The 26,820-nt window shown below is 40.9% G+C and overlaps 1 protein-coding gene and 1 non-coding gene across 5 annotated transcripts in view; one reads left to right on the forward strand and one right to left on the reverse strand.

The window, feature by feature from the left end:
- Window positions 1-26,820, forward strand: part of Npnt (nephronectin) — a 65,391-nt gene that overhangs the window by 7,828 nt on the left and 30,743 nt on the right. For 2 of the 4 annotated variants that reach the window (XM_005081984.4, XM_013121939.3), the window contains exons 3-4: window positions 9,838-9,888; window positions 24,819-24,911. In XM_005081984.4, the coding sequence (XP_005082041.1) occupies window positions 9,838-9,888; window positions 24,819-24,911 (144 nt within the window). The remainder of the gene's footprint in view (window positions 1-9,837; window positions 9,889-24,818; window positions 24,912-26,820) is intronic. The other 2 variants (XM_013121940.3, XM_005081985.4) reach the window with 1 other exon arrangement.
- LOC121142480 lies at window positions 538-640 on the reverse strand. The gene has a single exon (XR_005879533.1). It is a non-coding gene; the product is annotated as a U6 spliceosomal RNA (small nuclear RNA).

The following is a 26,820-nucleotide window of genomic DNA, read 5'->3' on the forward strand; positions in this document are numbered from 1 at the left end:
AGTTAATTTGGGCAGCTCTTAACCTTTACGGATTAGAAGTTTTAGTCCTTCTCAGGTTGAAGGGTCAGGCTAGTACAAAGGGAAGCACTGGAGGCTCTTGAGAGTTAGTGGCTGGCCTGCTCCCTCACACCCTGACACAGGAACACACAAGCTCAGAAACCTGACCCTCTGCACACAGCAGCTGGGCTTCCTTAACAACACCCTCCTGTGCTGCGTTCTCACAGCCTTTCTAGTTGATACTCCATCTGCTGGATTCATGCTCTGTGTAGTTCAAGTCAGACCAGCAGCTTTCGAGAAGATAGCGGGCAATGTTGACCCACTCCATATGGATCCCACAACAGCTAAGGGATGGTATTCAATGCAGAGATTGGATCGGAACTGTGAAGGGGTGGGGGAGGGGAGGAAGCAGAGTCTGCTGACCTAACCTTTATTAAGGTCTCTACCACACAGAGGTAGCTTTGCCTTTTCTTCTCTTCTTTTCCTCATTCAAAACCTGCTGTGAGTTTACAGATTCACACCAGTACAGAAATCGATGCAAAAAATATGGAGCGCTTTGTCATTGGTGTGTCAACCTTGGGCAGGGGCCATGCTGAGCTCTGTAGCATTGCAATTTTAGTATGTGTGCTGCCAGAGAGAGCACGACCTTCCTTTGAGTTGTTTATAGGTTTTTAAATTTTTCCCAACGTTTTCTTTGTAGAATCTCAATTTATTTAGAAAGGAAAATGCATTCATTTCCTGATATAAGCACTCCTCAGAGAAATAGGTGTCATTGGTGGTCCTATATACCTTGCAGAGATATTTCTGATTCTCTGTGTACCTTCTCGGTCTCTCTTGCAACCTAACTGCTCTATACAAATAGAGGAACGTAGATAAACTGCTCAATGCCTTCATAGCAGAACATCTTAAAGCTATTTCCTTATCATCTGTATATGAAAAGTCCCCTTTTTATGGATTCATTGTGTAGCTGCCCTGTAATTCATTAACCAGTCCTTTAGTTCTGGATCTGTATGCTGCTTCTGAAATAACCTTGGGCATAATGCTGAAAAATGCTGAGTTACAGCATTCTGCTATGTAGGAAAGACAAATGTTTGTGTATTCCCGAATGGCATACACATTCTTAGCTTTGGTCACTTGGAGAGATGCTTCCCACTTGGTGATACTAAATCCAGAGAATGGTCCTGTTCCTTGCTTGACATTAGGATGCTCTCCTCCCATCTCTCTTCCAAGGAAGCCTCTGGTTAGTCAGATCCTCATTTCCTAATTCTCCCTAGACTGCTGACATTGGCTGATGTTGGCAGGATGGGCTGAAATTTGTCCATTTGCCAAAATCTGCCTCTGACTTGCAGTCATCAGATTGTCTACTTTTCACCAATGTAGAGTCTGCTTTTACTTGTTAGAAGTCACACACTCTTTAAGGAATTGCTTCTATTATCTTTCAGCTTCAGCCCTAATTCAGTATGTCTGTGTCTGTGGTGTGTGCTGAGTTACTGGATCCACGATCCGAGACGGAGGAGTAGAAGGCCAGAGTGGAATGCTGTCTGGGGACACATTGTAACAAAAGACCAAAGCTCTTAGGAAAATGTTTTTTAGCACTTTGGGGATATGGATTTGCATTTTCTGCTGTCTATTCTGGCTAAGTTATTTACATAGCTCATCTTTTGTTAAAAGAATAAGAAGCGCATATTTCAGTAGAAAAATGAAAAGGAGGGGTGGAGGGCGAAAAGGAGGGGGAGAGAGCCTCCTGGAGCTGCAATAGTGGTAAGTATTTGTTACCTTTTTGGTTTTTGACACTAAGTTCTAGTTCCAAGTAGTCAATCTTTGTTCCTTACTGATCTTTGCAGAAGTGTCTAAATATTTGTAAGATTGTCACTTTCATGTAACACCAGCATAAATTAAAACTCTTTTGCACCTTAACAAAAGTGTTTAAAGACAGGTCCTTACAGGTTCATGTAAACCTGACTCAGCCTTTTAAATGACTTTGCGGTTTGCTATCATACAGATGTACAATAATAATCTCCTACTCACATGCACCAAGGTAGTTTTCAATGTTGCGTTCTTACAAGTTACACCAACTACAATAACTAGCTGGACATGTGTCATCCTCACTTCTCTGTACAAGTAAATGTGGAAGAATCCTACAGTGGCATCCTGTTCCTACATACAGAGAGATTGAATTTTACTGTATTTTTCCTTATAAAATGTAATTAAAAGGAGAATAAATTATGACTGATTTTATAAAGTGACATTTTCTGCTCAGTTACTTTCTACTTTTGGTACCTTTGATGCCTTAAAAGATAATATAGACTTGATCTCCTTAATCCTATTTGTTTATGTTTCATCTTGTTTGGAAATTGTGCTTTTTCAAGATCTTTTTCATATTTTTTAAAAATAAGAAATGAATGTTTAAGTAAGACATGAGAGGCAGAGAGGAGATGGCAAGCATTGTGATTAGAGTATATGTAGGCAATCAGCGGGCTCCTCTATAATTAGGTCTGCATAGAAACCAGTGGGAAATTCTTACGTTAATTTATTCCCATTAGGTATCACCACATTAACTCCCCACCATCTTACTATGCACCTATCACGCCCCTGGAGAGTATGGTTTGGGGGACAGAGACAAACACAGATATCATATCCAGGCACCATTTACCCTTCTTACACTATTGTGTGGTTAATGGTCAGTGAACCCAGCAACAATGCTGATTTCTTGGCTATGTTCATCTCTTCAAAGCCTTATATATGTGTATAGAGGAGCCCACATGATGCCTACTTGATTTCCTGATCTGTCTGGACCTCACAGAGGGCTGCTCTATGTAAGCCACTTAGGCCTGAGTAGACTAGAAACAGAGCATGAAGAAAGTACAATACACATGATGGGCTGGAACCCAAACTTAAGTCTTTGCTTTTCACTGCAGCGTGAGGAAGTGCTGATTCGCATGGACTCCTCGCCAAGTTCTTTTGGCAATGGGACCTGAAATCAGGCTTCATGTATGCCCTATAGAATTTCTCTTGGTCCCTCCCTTCCTCTGCTGTTCCGTCTCCCCCTTCTTCACTCCTCCCTCCTCTCTGAAAACCATCACAGAAGTCCAAATGATCAGAAAAGGATGGTATATGCTCTGGAAGGTCACTAGGAGAGGCAGAGATGCCCACTCCCTAGACACCGACACAAGCAGCAATCCAGTCACCTTGAACAGCCCCAGAGAACGGAGGAGTTAGCATTTTCTACTTAATGAAAACAAGTGAAAGATCTGCCTTCAAAAAGTAGAGGATAGCCAAGATCGCTTAGCTTAGGGAAGAAATCAGTGGTCTAAAGTGGTTGTTAGTGATTCCCTAGGAACATGTTGGGACAAGAAGTAAAATAATTGTACTCACTTAAAAATTGCATGTTATAAGCTATAGTGTTTGGTTAAGTAATACCAAATATAATTTTCTACTTTAATGTATACCAGCATCATTATAGATTTTTTTGATTCTCTTACTTATTATTATTAATACATAATTAAAGAGACAATTATAGTCATAATAAAGTCCTATATAAACCACGATAGGGAGTATAGTACAGCCCAGATGAGTTATTATGGTGTATGGTTTGTTCATTCCATATAATTTCATAGTTTTTAATACAGGGTTTCAGTTTTAATTTATCCTGATAAAACTACTACATCAGTGTAATTTTGGTGGAGGACGATAGATACAAATATCAGAATTGTTTTTGACTTTGGAATGTGGTAGATGATTGTGGAGAACAAATGTATGTCTCTGTTTTATCAGAAATCCTCACTTTACAATGTAGCTTTAATACTAAAAGTCAGGGCCAGTATTGGTAGGATCTATACTCTGTGAAATTAAGATTTGTGACGAAGGATTTGATACAGATGATTTTGCTGGTAAAATATAAAGCTGAATACTTCATTTGGCCAGTATCTTTCTAACCACTCTATGGAGTAATGACATAAATTCCCCAGAACAGGCTATTTTCCTGGTAAAACATGACCAGACCCTGGGGTTTATCAGGGTTGCCTTTCACAGAGGTCATTCGAGGACTCTGTAATATTAACAGCTATTTCACTAAAATTGTGCAAGTACGAACAAAAGGGAGAAGAAAATCTAGACTAATATGCACTTTGTGAAATCCAGGGTTATTCTTCCACTCCTGGTGGTGCATGTCTTTGATCCTAGTCCTTCAGAGGCAGAGGCAGGCATATTTCCATGAGTTCAAGGCCCCTCTGGTCTGAAGAGTGAGCTCCAGGACACGCAGAAATATACAGTGAGATCCTGTTAAAACAAAACCAAAACAAAATCAACCACAAACCAACAACTTTTAGTCTTATTTTCATAAATGATGAATTCAGTTTCAATGAATTCCATAAGGGGTAAAAGGTACACATTGTGAAGTTGACAGTAACCACTGTACATAGATTTCCCTTTTCTTTACTTTTTATTTAATTGAAAAACTTTTTTTCATATAATACATTTTTGATCATGGTTTTTCCTCCCCCAATTTCTCTCATGGTATTCCTGCCTCTCTATCCACCCAACATTATATTCTTTTATAGATTTTCTTTTTTTGTTGTTGTTGTTGTTTTTCAGGACAAGATTTCTCTGTGGCTTTGGAGCCTGTTCTGGAACTAGCTCTTGTAGACCAGGCTGGCCTCAAACTCACAGAGATCCACCTGCCTCTGCCTCCCGAGCGCTGGGATTAAAGGCATGCACCACCACCACCTGGCTAGATTTTCTTTTTTAAAATTAGATATATGTATATGTATATACATATATACACATACGTGTGTGTGTGTGTGTGTGTGTGTGTGTGTGTGTGTGTGTGTTTTGCCTGCATGTATGCCTAGGCAGCATATCCGTGCCTGATGACAAGAAGAGGGCACAGATACCCTGGAACTAGAGTTACAAAAGGTTGCTAGCTGTCATGTGAGTGCTGAGAATTAAGCCTGGGTCCTCTAACAGCTGCCACTGCTCTTAATCGCTGAGCTGTCTCTCCAGGCTCCTTTTTTTAATACATATATACACATACGTGTGTGTGTGTGTGTGTGTGTGTGTGTGTGTGTGTGAGAGAGAGAGAGAGAGAGAGAGAGAGAGAGAGAGAGAGAGAGAGAGAGAGAGAGAATTGGGGGGAGGGATGGGGGAGGGTAGTAGGTCCATACACATGAGTGCAGGCTCCTGCAATGGCTAGAAGAAGGTATTGGATCCCCTAGAGCTACAATTGCAGGTGGTTGTGAGCAACTCAGTGTGAATGCTGGGAACCAGCCAGGTCCTCTGCAAGAGCAGTATGTGTTCTTGATCACCAAGCCATTCCTCCAACCCAACAGTCTTTAGTGTCTCCTATTTTGACATATACTATGGCAGTTAATATTTTTTACTGAATATTACATTTTCTGTTATGTGGTATTTTGAGTTGTTATTTTTTCAGATTCTGTTTAAAATTTGCTGATGAATTAAACTACTCACTATGTCTTGGTATCTATTTATATATGGCTAGGAATTTAAGATTCTGATATATAGTTTCACTTTTCATTTAAAATTGGGTTTTGAAGCCCGGCATGGTGGTGAATGCCTTTAATCCCAGAACTTGGGAAGCATAGGTAGGCAGAGGCAGGAAGATATTTGTGAATCTGAGGCCAGCCTGGTCTACAAAGCAAGCTCCAGGACAGATAGAGCTATTTACACATAGAAACCCTGTCTCAAAACCCCTAAATAAATGAATAATACATATAACTGGGTTTTGAAACGGTTTTTTAGAGCAAAGAATGTATAAAATTACTAAGAAGTAATGTATAGATTTGCTAACTGCCCTGTTCTCTGTGCTAATGAGCTCTCCATCTTTAGTAGTCATGAAGGAACATCAAAAGCTGGGCTTCTGGGTTCTTACATGCCTGTGTTCTGCTATCTGTCATCATGGATGTTTGTGTGTGACTGTGCCAAGCTGGGTAGCTGACTGTGAAGAGCCCAGATGAAGGCCAAGTTTTTAACAATGAAAACTATAGAATTCAAGGTTGGGATATGGAGAACTTTCTAGGCCTACTAGCTTTGGTAGCTGATGGTGAGAATTTGTCGGATAGGACATTGTTCCTTTCCCTCTCATACTCTTCCATCACTTTTGTCCTAGTGAGGACTTGGCCCCTGACCTGCTGGGCCCCATTTTGAAGGCACTCTGTGCCTCAGTCTAGCTCATGTGGTAATTGTGACAGCCATAAGTTTCCTACCCAAAGGTTTTAAATGGCCTAACCATTGGGCATCTCACGATCCTTTACAGTAACTTTATCTGGAAACAAGAAGGTGGGCACCATGGGTACTTGTGGTTACTAACTTACTGTGTTCTTAGCCCTTGTCTGACTTTTCCTCACTGATTTTCCTCCTAACCCTTATAGTTCCCACCATGCAGTCCAGGCTGCCCTCATACTTGTGCTTCTTCTGCCTCTGCCTCTTGAACATGGCTACTACAACTGCATGCCACCACACGCGACTGTTGCTATAGTTTTCTTGTCCTGCCAGATCCTGTTGCCCTTCTCAGCCCCAAATAAACACACGAACACTTTATTATTAAACTGTTGGCCGATGGCTAGGGCTTCTTATTGGCTAGCTCCTTCTTAATTTTTAATCCATACCTACTAACCTTTGTATTTCTACATGGCCTTATCTAACCAGAGAATGCCTGGCACGTCCTATCCCCCGGTCTCCACATGGAGTCCTTCTCGAGGGCACCCTCTGCCTACCTTTCCCAGAAGTCTCCTCACCTCCAGTCACAGTTACCTTCCTGCCTCTATTGGATATTGGCCAAACAGTGTTTTATTCATAACCAATAAGAGAAACATATATACAGAAGGACACTCCCAATCACGCGGCTGTAAAGATTGTCTTCCATTGCTAGAGAGCAAGCTCAGGGCTCACACACGTTAGGCACATACACTGTACAGCAGAAGTACATCTCCCCTCATTTCCTGTAGCATTGTCCGAAGCTCAGGGATGTCTCCATGTTCACCAGGCTATGTCAGCAGGAAAGCTAATCACTGAATAGTTCACTTTATTTGGTTTGTCACAATTTCATAAACTTATCACTGTACTTATTAATTTTAAGGTATATAGAAAAACAGTGTATTGTGAGTGAGAAGTCTCAGGTGAACTGTAGCAGTCAGTCTTTTGGGACAGGTTGCAAGCCACTGGTCTAGAGTCCCGAACTAAAAATCATTGACTTTGCTGACAATGTTGAATGTGCTTAACTCTCATGACCATTTACAATAGCTGTGGAGAAAGAAATTATTAGAAGAAAGTGGGGCACATTTTGCTGCGTTATATGCTCTTAATGAATCCATCCTGGGGCTTCTTACACTACATAAGATACAAAGCACATACAGGGTGTTTATTTTAGGCAACTTTTCAAATTGTTCTGTAGGTTCCTAGGAAAATGTCCTTATCCATCAATAGAAAATAGACCCCAGAAACTTTCTGGAAGCCTTCTGTTTCATGATTTTTGGTTTGGTTTGGTTTTTGGTTTTTTAAGATAGGGTTTTTGGAACCTGCCCTAGAATTCACTTTGTAGACCAGGCTGGCCTTGAACTCACAGAGATCCACCTGCCTCTGCCTCCTGACTGCTAGGATTAAAGGTGCGGGTCACCACCACCTGGCCATATTTCATGTTTAATAGTCCTTTAACTTAAAAATAAGTTTTGTATATGTTTTAAAATCTAAATTTTAGAATGTGGAACATTGGTTGAGTTTTAAGCTAGATAGATGCTTTAAGAAGTATGCATGCTTACACCAATAAATTCACTAAATCTAGTTTGTCCAGGCTAACTCATGTTAATTTTTAAAAAGTGACCCAATTTTAAGATATTATAAGGAAATGCACTGTTGGTCTGTGTGGAGAGCTAGATTGAAAATAATAATGTTCTCTATCCTGTAATGACATCTTTTTCCTTTGTTTAGCATAATTTAAAATATTTTCCTGATAAAATATCAAAACTGGTTATGGAATGTATTAAAGAGATAGTATTCTTATTTCTTATGCATAATCATGGCCATAAACACATCTTGTACATATGCCATCTACAATGTTCTTTATGCTTTGATTTATTTTCAGTGTTTTCTTAAATGAGACTTGATGCATTTCATTATTCCATTTAAATAAATGCATCACCATCAAGATATGGTGAATTATTATGAAACTAAAGCCAATAGAAACAAAGTACAAATTATAGACATAACCAATATGATTTAGAATTCTAGCAAACAAAAGCTGTAAGATAGATCAGTGGATCATGAGGACCTGAGTTTGAATCCCCAGCACCCGTATAAAAAAGCATGCGTGCCAGCATATTCCTCTAACTACAGCATTAGGAGGCAGATGCAAGCAGATGCCAGGAGGGAGCTTGCTGGCAGCCAGCCTAGCCCAAAGGATCAGCTTCTAGTTCAGTAAGAGACCCTGTCTCCATGCAAGAATAAGGCAGAGGACGGTAGAGGAAGCTGCCGCGTGTCTTCTCCCAACCTCTGCACATGCCCATACGGGCACACACACACATGCATGCAACATGCATGCAACATACACACACACACACACTCATGCACACATGCCTGCACACAAATCACATCACACATAAACAACAAAACAAAAATTTTGGCAAGCAAATGTAATATTTGCCTTTAATAATACTGTGGAATCATTCTGGATGAACAGTTAAAATTATTGCTCTGATTGAGTCAAGTCAGACCTAGAAATTCTTCACTGTCACTCCAAAAAAGACTCTAATAAATTAGACAAATACATAAAAGGGTTATAATTAAAGTGGATGTTTTGTATTTTAAAAAGGGAAGGCATTCATCCTAAAGAGAAGTGATAATCCATCTCTTCTCTCACCCCTTGGACTCTGAGCTGGTCCAACACTGACATTGTCTGAAATGTTTTGGGTTTCTTCCCCATACTTTCATTTAGTGGGGATATTTATGCATCTCCACGAGAAGTGGCTGAGGTTTCACAGTTAATTCTTGTTGCTATTGACAACCAAAGCATCCATGCAAGAAGACAGTGGTGTGAAAGGGAAGAAAGCAAACGTCCATATGTCCTTCCCAAAGCTGCAGAGGAAAGGGAGCACACAGTGTGTGAGAAGAAGGTAAGTGGGTAGCTACCAGTGTAAGAGCTGCCAGTCCTGGGTGCCGATTGAGCCAAAGTTTTAAAAAAAATTCAGGTGCTTTGTCCAACATTCATTCAAATAAAAGGATGCTGACTCTAGGAACCAATAGTGTTTTGATAACGAAATATTGAAAGATACAGCATCAAAAAAAGCTCTGAAAGATTTTATTAGAAATTGAATTATAGGTAGCCATCATGATGGTCGTCAAGGTGGCTCACTGGGTACAGATGCTTGCTGCCAGCCCTGAGAACCTGAGTGGGAGCCCCAGGACCAACATGACCAAAGGAGAGAACCAACTCCGATAAGTTGTCTTCTGGTCTCCATATATACACTCTGGCACACATGCACCTGTACATGCTCATACATGCATGCGTGCGTGCGCACACAGACACAGACACACACACACACACACACACACACACCAAAAATGGTTTAAAAAGAATTTGGACTATAGCAGAATAGCATAACTTCAATTATTGCATAATATTTTTGTTACAAATGTTTTCTAATAAAAAGATGATGACTAAAATACTACTATTTTAAACATGTCCTAGATATTTTTTTGTTTGTTTCAGAAAAGCACTGAAAGTTGAATGTGTGTAAGTCTCCGGGAATGTAACAAGTTGGTCATACCCGAGCCCTGCCTTCTTACAGAGAAAAGATCTGGAATTTCTTTTTTTGGCCATTTGTTTTGCAGCTTTCTACGTCTTAAGGCAGAGACTAGCAAGAATAAGGTGCCAGCTCAAAGGTTAGATGAACATATTTCTTGACATAATTTTGGCTAATATTTGTCTTGAAAGCCATAACATCTGAACAATACTTTATAAAGCTACAAGACTTACCATTATTTGATTTTGAGTAGCTTATTTGGGGGAAACTATTCCACAGAGATGATTTTTTTCTTTTTCTGCTTTTAGTTATTTTAAGCTAACTTTAACTAAGTCCTTAGATTAAACTCTTCCCTCTTCACTCAGCTTCTATTTCTCCCTCTTGTTTTTACAAATCTAATAAACTGACCTCCATTCTAACCTAAAGAGCAGTTTAAATTTTAACGTGTAAAGACGAAAATCTAGAAAAACAAAGTTCACCAAATTACTAACATCAACCCATTACTAATCTGTGGGAATTGTGTTTCATGTTCATTAGTTCTCCATGGAAAAATTCAGGTAAGAAATATTTTTACTGTGTCAAATAACAAACTGGATATTTATTGACCATATCCTCAGCCTGATGCTTTGATGCAAAAGTATTCCTTGGTTAAAACATCTGCACAGTGAGTAAGGTCATTTAGCAAGACTTTCACCATTTTAGTGAGCAAGTGGGGTAAGATAACACAAAATTAAAACGTGCAGTTGGTTCTAAGGAGGTAACACAAGGTGGTTGCTGAAAGATGCCATCCCATGACACTGGAGACATTTTACAGGTAGGATTTCAAGAACATTTGGTGAGAAGTCAAAATTTTGGGGGGTGGGTTTCTGGCCCTGAGTAGAATGCTGCCTACAAAACAATCTCTCTCTCTCTCTCTCTCTCTCTCTCTCTCTCTCTCTCTCTCTCTCTCTCTCTCTCTCTCTCTCTCTCTCTCTCTCTCCCTCTCTCCCTCTCTCTCTCCCCTCTCTCTCTCCCCTACCCATCAGGTATCTCTATCTATGTACCCCCAGGTCAGCTTCAGACAGACTCACTATGTACTCTAGACTGACATACAATTCTGAATCTTCCTGTCTGGGCCTCCCAATTTCTGAGATCACAAGTGTAGACTACCAGATCCAGCATTCTAGAATAACTCCTCTTTAAAAATTTTTAATTATGATATAATTACATTATTCTGTCCCTCTCCAACCTCTCTCATCTACCCCCTCTCATATTGATGGTCCTTTTTCTTTAATTATTGTTATATGCAAATAAGTATATAGATGCAACCTACTGAGTCCATATAGTGTTGCTTGTATGTATATGGTTTTCTTAAGACTGATCACTCAGGAGTTGGTTATATTGGATAACCATTTAGGGGACTTCTTCCTGGGGAAGTCTAATTCTCCCTCTCTCAGTAGTCCTTATTTGCCTGCAGCTTTTCATCTAGGGGTGGTGCCCGAGATATTTCCTCCATCCATATTGTTATGTCAACTGACATTTAAACAGTTCTTGATGCATGTGTTGGTTTACATGGAGATCACAGAGCTGGGAGCTGTGTTTCCCTGCATTGTAGAATAAAGAGTATACCGTGTTTAAATTGCCTTTCATTTCCCATGTCCATCTTTTGCAGCTAAGAATTAACTGGAAGTAGGAAGTTTTCCTAGTTGTTTGGTGCTAAAATAAAACCTTTTGTGCTGTCTTTGGTTGGCACCACTTCTTTCCCATGCTTCAAATAATGTCTTTTCTAAAGCCCCTCAGTGGAACAGTTTTGGCTAGCTCACAGTGCTTGCACTTAGGAAAACAAACTAGAAGAAAATAGTGTTGAACTATGAACCTTAGCGTTTACAGTTACTATGATTTACTAGGACGTGAAGTTAGGAGCTAGGAAAGCACAAGGAGGAGCAAAGGCCTCGGTTGTGAAGGAGCTCAGACAGATAAGATGGTTGCTCTTTGTTCCTTCTATAATTCTAACACAGGAAGAAGTTAGGGATAATGTGTAGAGGATGGGCAAAAAAGATGGCTCACTGAGCAAATGCTCCATGGCCAGGTGACCTGGGTTCAATTCCCCAAACCTTTATAAAGGTAGATGGGAAGGAACCTACTCCACACACATACCATGGCACTCACGCCCTCACGTGTGTGTCTCCCCTCCCCCATAATAATAAATAAATAACTTCAGAAGAATTGAGGAAGTTCAGGGGAAGAATCTCTCCTGCTGAGTAGGAGCAATGGTAAATGTATAGGCTCCATGGTGTTCAGTGGATTAATCTGTCCAAAAGATGACGTGTTGAGTAGAACGATGTGCTTGATCTGGAGTGCACCAGTGCAGACATCTCAGCTTCAGTGCCTTCATCCCACTCAGCGTCAGTGCTTAAGGTCCACATAGCACTGGATGAGAGAGATGCATTGAAATGGGATGGTTTTGGTGATGGATACTGGAGTGTGCCTCTCCGTGGGTGGTGCCATCAACCAGGGATGGTGGACTGTGAGGACACAGCTAAATTGTGATGGATAAGTTAAGTGAAGGGCACTCTTAGAAGACAGGAAACTGCACGAAAACCTCAGAAGCCAGAATGAGCACATTCCAGGAAATGTGTGGACCCTAGTTCAGCAGTGGGATGGGTGTTTGAAGGATGTCTGACAAGAGAAGGAATGTCTCTGGGAGTCTTTGATGCCATCTTAAATAGATTAGCCTTGACCACAAGGTACTAAAGGACCACGGTGAAGATTTTAAACAAGGAGATTGCATACTATTTTAGATCCTATCAGCTAGTGCTGATGAGTCAAACCTAACATGTAGGTGGGTTTCTTTCTGGTCAGGGTGTTTGAGCTTGCTTTTGAAATTGTCAGCGTTTCGCAGGAAACGTGGATGTCACTTGGCCTTGCTTCTGGGAACCTGTGGGCTAGAGCTTGCTAAGAAGTGACCCGGATGGAAGAAGCACATGCTCACCTCCTCCAGGGCAAACGCCTGGCACATGCAGGCATTTGAGGTTTGGAGCTAATTTTGAAACTTCCTCTTTGGCAATTTAAGGAATAACTATTTGAGGTTCAGAGCTGGACTCTATAGCCCACACGGTGAAGATAGATGTGGTCTTAAGTAGTGGTGGCAGCAAAAAGAATAGCAAGGATATGTGTAATTCTAAACCAGTTTTGGGGAGTCACAGCATGAAGGCAGTGGTGGGACAGGGTTTGGTGAGGATCTTCTCCAAGTACAACTTCATTTTGGTGAGAGGCAGCTGAGAGCTCTACCTCGTAGGAATTTTAAGTAAGGATTAAATGAGAACGTATTTATAGAGCACTTAGCTGGGGGGCTGGCTCACTCTCAAAAAGTAGCTGTTATGGAGGAGTGTGAAGAAGATGGAATCAAGGAGGACTCAAAAGTTTCCAGTGTGTTACTTGGTGAACTGTAAAACACAGGAGAGGGTGTGAATGTTGACGCCAATCTGGGAAGTGGTAAGTGTGGAACGTTTGAGAGACTCTGAAGGATGTATAATGGCGGGAGGGCTGGTGGGCACAGGCTGATTCCCCCACCATGGACCACTCATGTCTTCCTTCCTGTCCTTGGACCCTTCCAGCCAACTTGGTAATTGCCACACATACCTAATAGGGGATCAGTTTTAAGCAAAAGAATGTGTCATAGGCACCATCCTGCCACAGTTGCTGAAATGTTTTCTGGAAGTTTTCAGTTTGTGTAGAAATTCCTTTCGGTTTGCCCTTCAGTGCATGTTTGAATGGATCCAATGATTCAGCATGTCTTCCTAGCCAGGGCTAAAGGAAGATCATCTTCTACATGCAGACTGTCTTTCTCTCTGGTTAGCCTTTACTACTCTATGTCTCTACCATTTCTAATTATAGACAAATGTTTGGCAGAAAGTGAATGGTTCCTGGGAAGGATGAGCAGGGTTGCTTTTTGAGTTTGTATGCCCTCCTAACTGAGTCAGGACTCAGTTCAAATGCCACTCTCTTTTGTATGCCACCCTTACTGTCACAGCTGACCTCTGACCCTTCTCTACCTTTTGCTATTGCATTTGAATGGAGCCTGGTTCATGCTACCCGAGTTATGGTGGTGGTTTGTGAACCAACATTATTTGTTCTGCTGGAGTGTTTGCCTGTGAAGGTGAGCCTGTGTCTTAGACACCTTTAGACCAAGAGTAACAGTTCTCTAGTGTGTCGTGCATTCAGTTCAGTACACTTCTAAGTGTGTAAGGCATAGGAATTTCTATTTTATAGGAATGACAAACTATGAAGGAGCCAGGCCCAGTGGCACATGCAATTAGTCCCAACATTTTGGAGGCAGAGGTGACTCTATGTAGCTAGTTCCAGTTCAGGCTGGGCTTTGTAGAGTCCCTGTTTCAAAAAGTCAAATTATGAAGGAGATACAATCTTAATAAACAGGTTATTAATTTTAGGAAGGACAATTTACTATGAAAATTAATTTCCTCACTCTGCCTGTCTTGTGACTTTATATTTTATTAACCCTTAAGGTTACATGCCTTTAATCTACTGTGCATAATCCAATGATTAGTCACAGCTCTGGATAGGATCCTGACCGGAATCTTCAGGTTGCCCTCTGTTGGAAGGATTTCTTTTTCTTTTTATTGTTTTTCCTGTAGCAAGGCCCCTCCAGGTTCAGATCCTTTTCTGCCTTCTGTGCCTTCCTTTTCCCTTCTTATGATGCTCATGCTGAGATCCTTCCGCTGTCCACATGATAAATGTGTGCTCACCCTTTCGGATTCAGTGCACGATCCTGAAAGCAGTCCCTGGCATCTTCCTGACTCCCACATCCATGCAGAGAAATTCTTCAGTGTTCTTCCAACACCTTGTATACCTGTCATGGCTGTCTTTGTCAGAAGACTGTTGCATTTCAACAGTATATTTAAAGAACCCAAGGTCTGGGAGCTAGATTTGTAAAACTCAAAACCTACCGGGAAATATGTAGATGGAAGTATATGTGCTTGTGATTTCCAGTAGACATACACAGAGGCCTAGAAAAGCCCCGAGGAAGGCTGCACCTAGTACAAGAGACTAAAGCAAACATTGGTGGTAGTGAAGGTTACACTGAGTAGTGAAGCCTGAGATAAGAGCCTAACAGACGGGGAGAATGGCATTCTATGTGACAGCATGGAGATTTTCAAGTGTGCTTCCTGGGAACTGCAGTTAGGGGTAGGGTCTGGGAAGGATTTAGTCATAAGATATGGTTTGGATACTATCCTAAGTGCCTAACCAAGGATGACGAGACAAGTCAGATGAAAGGGAGTCCATGAGTGAGTACAGGAGGAATACCACCCTAAAACCGAGGTTTCAGGAGGACCCTCTGACAGTGGGTCAGGCCTGGATTGAAATCCATATGCTGAGGGAGAACAACCATTGTGTCCTTTCTTCTTTAGCAACTTTGTACTAGTGGGCATTCGAACTATAAAATTTTGGCTAGGGGTTTCTATCAGAGAAATTGAGAACAACTAATATTTCCTTAAAAAGAAACTGAAAAGGCCACATTCACAAATATCCCACATAATATTAGTCTATGACAGCTGTAATATCGATTTAATTTTTGAAATGATTGTGTGGCTTGATTCACCTATTAGTGAACCTTTTAAGCACAGGGATTTTTGTTACCGAAGAAGATAAAGATGACTGCATTAAAGTTTTTATGGCTTTTGTGATGACTCCTCAGTAAACTTGGAAATAGAGAGGATCAAATCTTCACCAAAAATAGGCATGATAAATTCAAGCTAGTTGAAATACTATGATGTGTTTCTTTATCTCCGATTAATCGTTGAACTGTGCTATCTGATCTCTTGTGAGCATCCTCTTTGATTCTGTCAGCACTACTTTCTACAGCATTTTCTAACTTTCCTAAGTCCATGTGACCAATCACTGTTTCTTGTATGTACTTTGTTCTCAAGCCATCTGTGCTTGCTCCTGTCCCAGGGTGAGGGAGGGATTGGTCTCATTAATTTTAAGTCCACACTTCTCAATATTGTGTCCCAGAGAGGAGGCCTTATCTCTTTGCCATCCTTATAACTCTATTTTAATATGTGCTTATATTGTAATGACTATTGTCTTATGTACTTTATTTTAGAGTGCCATTTCAATCTGAGTCTTGTGAGTTTTTTATTAAGTAAAGCAAAAAAGACAATATGATGTATTTTGAGCTTCTCGTCTGTATTTGAAGGGAAAAGACAGCTGAGTAATCTTTATAGTTCATTTGCCCAATGAAAGGTCTGGAACCTCACCCACCTATCTTATTCCAACATCTGAATGGGATCAGTAAATACTCATAAATTCCATCATGACTAACATCTTGTACAAATTCTGATCTTACTAATATTTCATACATATTAGATCATCCATAGCATGAGCTGAGGGTGCACACCCTGGTATCCTGAAGAAGCTGTTTTCACATTATTTCAGTGGTGCTTACAATATCATGCTTTTGCAATTTTGTCATATGTCTTCCATGCTACCTGACATCCTCTACAAAGAGGCACTAGGTCCTCTTATGTATTTAGAATCTTTTCAAACCCATGGATTCTGTGGTTATTCAGTTTTTATCAATTGGTATCATTACTCTTCTTAATATTCACACCATCCCAATTCTGGCCAGTGGGGACTCACCATGCCTTCAATCCATGTGCTAGTATAGCTCTCCACCATTCTATAACTACTTTTCTGCCTTTGCCATGGAAAACATTGCACTTTCCTTCCAAGTCCATGTTTTTCCTCTTTGAAGAGAGATATTCAGAAATAAAAACCCAAGCTCCAGTGTGCATCTTGCTATAGGCTGCCACCTTAACAAGAACAAAACAACAAAAAAGTTATCTGCTTTTCCTAATAAATAGTCACAGTTCTTAAAGTCTGATTTGGCTTTATGTTAAACTGCACCCTGTCTCCATGAAAACAGGAGCAGAATTTCAAGTAAACTGAAACGTGACATCAGTGCTTTAGAGGGAGATTTTTGAAGTGCAAAGCTAGAGTGCTCAATGATGACAAATAAAGGTTGGGTCAAGATGCAAAGATGCAAAGATGCACATGCAACCACTTCATCCCTTGGGGCCACTCCAGGGATAAAGGTTATCAGAGAGAGGTGGGATAGGCACTTGAGAAATTCATCTGAATTGCCTGTTCCAGAGACAGAAATAAAGCAAGTTCTTGCCACACAGTTTTGGAAGGCATTGTTACTTAACTTCACGCTTTAAGTGGCTATCGATCTATTGACCCTGGCTTTTTTTTTCTATAGCTCATTGTTAATTAAACTGTTTATTATTGTAAAGATCACTTTTACAAAGGGCTGAAAAACCTTAGATGTAGCAACACTTCCTTACAGCTTCAGAATCCAGTGTTTATACACACAGCAAGGAAAAAAAAACAAAGAATATTGCATTGTTAAATATTGTAGCATGTTCCGTTAGAGTCTTTGGAAATTATAGATTGTTTCTTCAAGGTAACTTTTCCTTAGAAATGTCACTTAAATACCATTATGCATTTGACCACCATTCCCTACTACCATCCCTTTCTGCATAGCATTTTATTATAACTTCTCCTCCTTCTTTCCCAAATTACCTCAAATGCTGGCCTTCCTCATCTTTCTTAACCCACCAGAGGAGTAGATTTTAACATTGACCCAAATTAAGAAATTTTTACTGATGTTTGGTGAACTCACTTAACCTGTGTGATACAATGCCAACGTCCATTTCTTTCCTGCCTTATATGGGTACTACAGCAAGGAATTCAGCTACATGAAATGCAGTTTAGTGTTTTTAGTTTAGTATTCAAGAGAACATTTACTAGATAGCATTTTAAATGACAGTCAGAGGTATTTACACGTTTTAATTACAGCAGGAATTGGATGCTTTGAACTTGTTGAATAATAGACACAACAACATAGTGTTTGCAGCAAGCTTAGAGTTGTTTTCTCTGGAGATCTTGCATGGTGGGTTTTGTTCTGCCTTCTGATGGCTCTCAATAGTTCTTTATAAAATTTTGCCTCCATTGCTTCCAGGTTCTATTAATAAGCAGTGAGATATTTTATGTTGCTTTTAGCAGTGTTTTCTCTTCCAAGGTCAACTGGGCTTTGAAAAAGATATTCTCTTCATATTTACATTCCCACCCCTCAAATTTACCCGAATCAGCTTCGTGGAGTGATTTTACAGCTGTTCATTCTCCTCAGCTCTTGAATGCCTTTTGTCACCGTGTTCCTAAGTAAGGTGACCTGGAGGAGAAGGCACAACACTACGGCAAATGTTGCCGATGACACTTTAAGACTCAAAGGCCTTCCTACATTAAGAAAATCCCTGTCAAGGGTAGAACTTAGGGTGGCGTTGTCCTCATCACTTTCCAGACACTTGTCCTCTTGGCATCTCATCATGCCCTTGTTTCCAGACGCTGGCCCTTAACGTCCAGTGTGATTCACTTACCTATGAAATGTCATAAAATTGATGTGAGATTAACTGTCCCCTGGCCTTGGATAATTTCATATTATTTCATCAGAATTAGGTAGCACTGTTGAACTCTCAGATCCCCAGATGCAACAGTTAGGATGGTTCTGAGTGAAATTTTAACATGCAGTTAAGCAGCAATTGCACTGGGTCTTCAATGAGCTGTGTTTGCTTTGACTGTGGAGACTTGTTTCATTTTCTAGTCAAAACAGTGACTTAGCAGTTATTCTAAGCCTCTAGAGATGTGACAGGAACGTTGGAGTAAGTTTTGAGTGTGTTTTCCCTATGTGGGCTTCATTCTTGTAACTGATCTTGAAGGAAGGAAAATCTCTCAGATCCGTGATGCTTATGGGACTTTTATTACTGAGCTGAAACTGTGAGGGTGGCAGGGACGGTGCCATTTCTCTCGTTCTTGGTCCACACAGAGATCAGAGACACCATCTTGCCCTCTCTGATTGCCTGTAGTATCTACAGGCACAGGATGTTTCTTCCAGGTTTAGGGCGTCATCTGCTTTTGGTGACTTAGAAGATTGCTACTAAATGAAAACAGATCATCTGTCCTTTCTCTATTTCAGTCCGGTGGATGACCCAAGTCACAGAATAATGCAGATTAGGAGTGTCATTTTTGCTGGCACCTGAAAGCCACATTGCTTTGGTTTTTTACACAAAAGTGGAGAGAGAGTCAATTTCACATAGTTTTCAAAAGTGAACATGTGCTTTCTGGTTACTTCTATGTATAAATGAATCCATTTGCATACCTGCATGAATATTTGATAACGTAGATATAAAAACATGACATGTTCTATTTCTGTACTAGATGTTACTAATAGGACTTCCAACTGTATATTCAAAAAGCAAAACAAAATACCCTTGTCTTTCTTGATAAGAACAGACTAAGTTCATATTCCACAGCCTGGTGTTCAAGACTAGTTAGTCCGTTAGGAGTTGTATTTGGCTGGGTGCAGTAATGCCACAAGGAATGGGGCTAATGTTACAATTTTTTGCTCTTTCTTTCTATTCTTAAGACCTCTGGTCCCAAAAGAGCTGTAGTTCTCCATTCCCAACAAGAACACAAACATGCTTTCCTAAGTAGCATTCTAATGACTCCACTCAGTTACTTCTGTTTCTATATAAACTAGTCAGAACTTAGTCTTTGGTTACTTCTATCTGCCAAAGGAGGATAAAAAAATGTAGTATTTCATTGTAAACTTACCCCACACTATGAAATAAAAACCAAAAAGACGTTCTGTATTAAGGCAAAAAGGAAATGGAAAGACAGGGATCCAAAGAGACCCACTGGCCTTTTATGATGTACCTTAGGCTTCCTTTGATCTCATAGGCTGTTATAAGCATCTGGAACGACAGCCTCCAAGAACACTTCCCGATCAGTGAGAATCCCCTTTGCTGCCTCCCCTCTCCCACCTGCTCATGGTCCTAAGTCTTTGCTGCAGTCTCCACTGCCCTCTCCTCTAACAGTTGCCCTCCATGGTTGTAGTTCAGACTTGAGGCTCTGTGGTTGTTGTCATTACCCATACTCCTCCCTGCTTTTCAGGCTTAGAAAAACTAGTCACATGGTTAATTTAGCATCTTCCATCACTCCCCCATCTATTCATATTTGGTAGTATAATACATTGAGTGTAGTAAATGTTGTTTGATAAGTTTTTACTGACCTCTATCCCAGACCCAAAACCAAGATCTTGGGGGAAAGTCCTTTTATGAAAAATTGTGTAAGGAGTTTTAATTTTCTGTGGTGAAGAAAATAATTGATTATATCAGCTCTATGTGCATTGTTTTAGTACCTCCTAATAGCTTTTTTTTTTTTTAAATACACTTTTAATAGCTGCTGGGTATCTGTAATTGCTGGTTACATCAGGTAGAAATACATCAGCAGTTTTCTTTAAAATACTGAGTCCCCAAACTTAGCAGAACCATTAGCAGCCCTAACCCCTTGGAATGTGTACATTTGATGGACCTAAGATTAGGGCATCCTGCTGAGAACAAAGAAAAGAGGAAAGAGGACATAAAAGCCCTTTGTGAGAAGAAAGCACCTGAAAACCATGAATGGATGGCCATCAGCTGGTCAGAGGTCAAAGACAATACAACCCGGAGGCCGCAAGTTTGTACCAGAAAGTGCCCTCCTCTGAGTGAACCTCAGGTTTGCAAGTGCTGTTTTAATGGTACCTTTCCATATGTTTCACAGACATTTTCCAATTTCAGTTGTTCTAAGAAGTTACCATTTTGACTTACATGTAACGAATATGTAATGCTACTTTTTAAAGAAAATATAACATTCTGGGTACTGCAGGAGACTTAGTTAGGTTACATTCATATACAAAAATGTTACAGTCAATGGAATAATTCTCTTTAGGTTTCTAAAATATTTATTCACGTACACGTGTACAAGCACTTGTTCCATGGTGTGTATGGGGGTCAGACATCAGTTCATGGGAGTTGTTGGTTCTCTCCTTCTACTATGTAGGCCCTTGAGGTCAAACTCAGGTCGTCAGACTTGGTGACAGTAACCCTTTGCCTGCTGAGTCATCTTAACAGCCCTGAAATGTTTCCTTTTTCAAATGATTATTTTTCAAACTTGCATTTCCTGATGATGAGGCCTGGATATTGCAGAGAACCTTGTTTGGAGGACTTCCCTTAAAAACTCCACTTAGTAGAAATTACTTACTATTCACCGGAAGGTGATGCTGGAAGGCTTTCTAGAAAGTTCGTTACGTCTCAGGGAGATGAACACATTTCCTTCCCTTTGAATGTATGCCACATCTGACCTCAGAGTTTAAGGAGTTCTTTTCCCTGTGTTCTGCCCATCCTCTCTTTGTAGGCTTTGCATCAACACTAAGGATTAGTAGTCAGTAGACCTAATTGGCATAACCACCGGCTGACTGTCACATTGGCGAGTAAGCTGGTGGAATGCCAGGTGAGGTTGAGTGGGGGATGTAGGAAGCAAACATATGTGTATGCTGGTTTGCAGGAGTTTCAAAGGACATGCTGGAGAGGAAACTGGAAACACGTTCCAGAATGGAGCAAAGACAGGCTGGTATGGGAAGGTACAGGTGTCCAATGCTTCGGAAGGCAGAGGCATGGCTGACTGTCTTACCCTTGATCATGCCTCTCTGCTTTTCACTTGGTGGTTACCACAGCTCACCTCTTCCTGTCATAAGCACAAATCGTGGTTGACTGGCTCTGACCTGTTCTATAATGTCTCTGGTCATATTGCTTCCTTTGCCTCTGAATCATTTCCAGTTCATTGTGCATACTGTGGCTGCATCAGTATACTCACAGCTTTAATATTTATGCAGTAATTCTGATCAGAAACTTCTTTGAATGTCCTGCAGACAGAGTAACACTTCTCAGCTTGGACATTTAGGACACCACCATCCCATAGCAAGTATGATAATTGCTTCCTGTCCTTTCATGAGCATTTGCTCATTTTGGTAGCTACCCCGGCCTCCTGAGTGACCTGCCACCAATCTATGGTCAACTTTGCTACATGTTTTTCTTCTCCATGGGGGATCTTCCTTCTCTGTTCCCATGTTTCAAGATGCAGCACGTGTGTTTTTAGAAGGCTTTCTGTTCAAGCCCATATTTGCTCACCATTATGCTCATACGTTATGCTTGAGTGATGATGTCTCAGTGTTTTTAGAGTGTGGACTACTCTTGCAGAGGACCCAACTTTCATTCACAACACCCATGTTAGGTGGCTCATAGCAGCCTATAAGTCCAACTCTAAAGGACTCTTCAGACATCTGCATTCACACATGCACATATTTATACACACACACACACACACACACACACAAGCAAAATAAATCTAAAAAAGGAACATGAAAAAGTTTTGTCTCTTTAAATAGAGTGTGAGATCATTGAAGTCAGAAATCATGCTGACTGCTACTTTTCATCTATTATAATATTGACCATCATAAACATAATGGGTATAGTAGGATAGTGTTTCCAGACCTTGGTTCCATGACATTCTGATGGCTTTTGGATAATTTGTTTGTGGGTGGGAGGTCGATCACAGTGGGTGTCCTGTATGCCCTATATGCCAGCAGAACTGAAAATATCTCCCGTCATTGCTAGATGTCCTGAGCATACAAAGACTACCCATGAAAAACCACTGACACAAGACAAGAGTAAACTTGCTTGTTTATCCAATTTGTTATCCAAATTGAGAGAAGACTTGAGTTCCTGAGAGAAGTGAATTTGGTTAAAACGGAGAGAAGAATAAGGTTAAACTGGAAACTTTCAATTTAGCTGAGGTACAGGAAGTTACTATAAATTGAAGAGAAACTGTAATGCACATCAGGGTTAAAAAAGATCAAGATGATGAAAATATATATTAATAGAAATGTTGAAGAACTTCATTTTAGCTTGTTTCATTTTTAATTAACTTATTCTCAGACTATTATTGCCCATAAAATAAATATTTTGTTATTTGACAAGAAATTTATGTCTCTTTGGTTTTTTGGCCATATTTGACCATCAAACCCAGGGTCTCCCGAAGTCTAGGGGAGTCTTTTACCATCAAGTCACACCCTAGCCTGGAAAGCTATATTGATTTCTCATAAACCCAGTAATTTCAGACGAAGTTTTGTTGATGTGTACTTGAGAGAATAAGTTTTGAAATTGTGTATGAACATTCTTGTAAAGCTATGTTACCTTTATTAATCATTTGAGTAGTATCCTCGGTTGACATTTTTCAGTCCCAAGTGATATATGTAAACATATTTGCATATATGACAAATCCTCTTCAGATATTCAGCTCTTTCCATCTTTGTTGACTGCAACACACTTCTTTCTCTTGAGCTGGTTCCTCTTCTTGTTAGCAGCTGTCCTCGGCAGGTACAGCCATGACTCTGACATCCCCAATATTTTGAGGTCTCCAGGAAAATCTAGGCTTCACTTTCATAACTTCATACACTGGTCTCTCTGGGCCTCTACCCAGGGTCACTCCTGCTACACACCTGGCCTCAGTGGCTTTCCTTAGTTTCATAGGGAGAATCCATAACTTCTTGTAGTCTTGACTCTGCAGCCAGAACCACATTTTTAAAGCTGCCAAGGTCTACTGCTTGCTGGGTCTGGAGAACAGCCTCTTTGTTCTTCCCCAGCTTTCTTTTTATGATGGTCCCCTTCACTGCCTCAGGTTGGTTGTCCTGAAACTCAATCCACAGAGCAGGCTGGACTCCACCTCAGAGATGCATTAGCCTCTGTCTCTAGAGAAGCTGGATTACAGGCTGGACTCCACCTCAGAGATGCATTAGCCTCTGTCGCTAGAGAAGCTGGATTACAGGCTGGACTCCACCTCAGAGATGCATTAGCCTCTGTCGCTAGAGAAGCTGGATTACAGGCTGGACTCCACCTCAGAGATGCATTAGCCTCTGTCTCTAGAGAAGCTGGATTAAAGGTGTGCACCACCACACCCAGCCCTAAGCTTTTCTTTAATTCCTTTTCCTAAGTTTGGAGCTTAGCTAGATGGGATCTTACCCTGAGGTCACCTTTATGTCATTTAACACCAGCATTTTCTTTAATCTTTTTATCTCCTTGAACATAGGATTTGGCTCCATTACACTTCTGATACCTCTTTTCTCCTTATATTGTTCATTTTGTAACTTTCCTTGCTCAACTTGCTCCTTTTCATTATAGACCTTCATTAGAGTTAACACTAACAACCACAAGACAGAGTTGGTACTGGGCTGTTTGGAGATTTCCTCTGCCAAAGCAATTAATTCAGAACTCTTCAGTTTAGTCTTGGGAAGATTTTTCACACAAGGGCAAAAAGCAGACACATATTTCATAAAATTATCACATAAACAGTCTCTAGGCCACATGCTAACATTCTTCTCCACTGAAACCTCTTGAACTGGGCTCTTACATTTCAGATCACCATCAATGCCACTGTCTTCCATGTTCCTACTAGGATGACCTATTAAGCCACACTTAAAGCATTCAATTGCTTTCCTAATTCAAGGTCCCAAAATCTACATTTTTTTCAAACAAAAGCATGGTCAGGCCTATCACAGCAATAACACTCTCTGGTACCAACTTCTGCCTTAGTTTGGGTTTCTATTGTTGTAAAGAGACACCATCACCATGGCAACTCTCAGAAAGGAAAACATCTGATGGGGGCTGGCTTACAGTTCAGAGGTATATAGTCCATTATCATCATGGTGGGAAACATGGCATCATTCAGACAGACATAGTGTTGGAGAGGCAGCTGAGAGTTCTACATCTTGATCTGTAGGCAGCTGAAGGACACTGTGCCGCACTGGGTGTAGCTTGAGCATATAAGACCTCAAAGCCTGCCTCCACGGTGACCCACTTCCCCCCAACAAGGCCACACATAGTTCAACAAGACCACACCTCCTAATAGTTCCACTCACTATGGGTCACATGTTAAAACTGGAGTCTATGGGGACTATTTCTCTTCAAACCGTCATAGCCTGCATGCATGTTTGTAGTGTGGACAGTGGAAGGGAGCAGCAGTTTTATAATTTCATTGTAAGTTCTTAGTTTTGCATCATCACTGGTCCGTGACTGTGGTACTCTATGGAAGTGCACTGATGACCTGAGATTGACACCCAGGGTCCTCTTTTCACAGCTGTGTGCCAGCCGCAGTGCAAACATGGAGAGTGCATCGGGCCGAACAAGTGCAAGTGTCATCCCGGATTTGCTGGAAAAACCTGCAACCAAGGTAAGACTGCAGTGTGCAAACCATGGCCCCTCCATCCCGACAAATATAAAAAAAATCTCACCCAACCATTTTCATAGCCGCTTCTCCCAATTATGAAAGAAGAATGGTAAATCTTAGAAAATACATTTTTTTTGTTTTTACGAGACAGGGTTTCTCTGTATTGTTTTGGAGGCTTTTGGTCCAGCCTGGCCTCGAACTCACAGAGATCCGCCTGCCTCTGCCTCCCGAGTGTTGGGATTAAAGGCTTGCGCCACCACTGCCCAGCTAGAAAATACGTTTTTCTTAAAGGATGTTCCCTTCCTTGTGTTTATGGATACTCATTAAAGTGTGTGTGTGAAGTAGCAAAGTGTTCTATCTGTAGCATAAGTCTTATATTCTGGGGCCCTGAGGGGCATCAGCACATAAAGGCACTTCCTGGGCAAGCCTGGTGACCCCAGGGTGATCCCTAGAACCCACATAAAGGAGGCCAGAAAGAACTAAATTTACAAAGTTGTCCTCTGGCCTCCACACGTGTGCCATGGTACATGTACCAGCACCACACACACACACACACACACACACACACACACACACACGCACGCACGCACACACGCACGCACTCACACAATAAACACAAGCATAAATAAAGTTTTAGAAGTCTTAAATTCCAGAATTTCTTGTTTTTCCACTATTGAGTTTGTAGGCCTTTTAAGAAGTTGAGTACCGTATGTTATAATTAGGTGTATAGGCATTTTTCATTTGGAGAGACTATAAGTCGTGGGTATTAATTGTCTACCCTGAGTTCACAGAACTGGTAGAGAAAAGGTGTGTTGATTTAGAGCTGTGGCTCATATAGTTCATGCTTATTTTCCTATGCTGGTTTTCAGTGAAAAATTGTAACTGGAGACATGACTCTTTCACTCTTCCTAACAAGCTACCCAAGCTCATCTTCTTAACTAATCGTACCTGCAGATTTCAACTACCAGAGTTAAAAAGCTAAAACTAGAGAAAAGCTAATGTTAACGTTCATTTTAAAAGATAAGAGTCATATTTTACTTGAAAAAATAAATAAGCCTGTGTGTCTTAAAATGTGTCTGACTTCACTTTCCCTGAAAAATAGCAGTCATGGCACACCCCGAAGGCAAGCCACACTCCAGTGTAGTCAGGACCTCTTGCAGTCTCCCTGGTTTCTGGGTTCCTGAGGACTGTTAGCACAGGAATGACAGGTGCTAGTACCCATCAGTAATGGAATGACCGATTCATACAATGGCTCTTGGTCATAAGAGTCTTAGGGACCTGATTTTTGGTATCACTTCGTACACAGTCTGGATCCATGCACCCATCCCTGTCAGTTGCAAGCTGTGGGTAAGTGTGAGCTCAGCTTGAAGTCCCTATGAACCTTACTGGAGCAAACTGTGCAGGATTACCATACAATAAACTAACTGACGGCCTTTATCTAGGCCCACCCATTTTCATGGAGTGGAAATCAAGCCTCAGACATGCAAGAAATCAAAAGATTTTTTTTTCTCAAGGAAAGAAATGTCAAGAAGCAGTAGATTTGAAACAATTTCGCATAACTGAAAATTAGCATGTGATTAAAGTTAGGCGTTGGGGTAGGGCAATCTTGCTGCAAGTCATACCTGCAGAGGAGCAGCCCTGCAAAGCTGGGATAAACAGCTTGAATGATTAACAGACACTGACCCGGGGCTTGAGGGATGCCTGGGGACAACCAGAGTGCAGAGCAAGCTTCCAACTGGTTGGATTCAGCAGCCCCTCCACGCATGTGCTGTTCTTGGTGCCTTCTCTCCCTTCTGAGTCATGTTCTGGATTTGCTGCTCTAATATGAGGTACATAGTTATGGTTTTGAAATAATTAGCATTCTCTATAAGATACATGCTGCCTTTCACAGTGGATGGATTTCTAACTCAAA

The sequence above is a fragment of the Mesocricetus auratus genome, unplaced genomic scaffold, assembly GCF_017639785.1.
Source record: "Mesocricetus auratus isolate SY011 unplaced genomic scaffold, BCM_Maur_2.0 Super-Scaffold_100009, whole genome shotgun sequence".
In the NCBI taxonomy this organism is placed as follows: domain Eukaryota; kingdom Metazoa; phylum Chordata; class Mammalia; order Rodentia; family Cricetidae; genus Mesocricetus; species Mesocricetus auratus.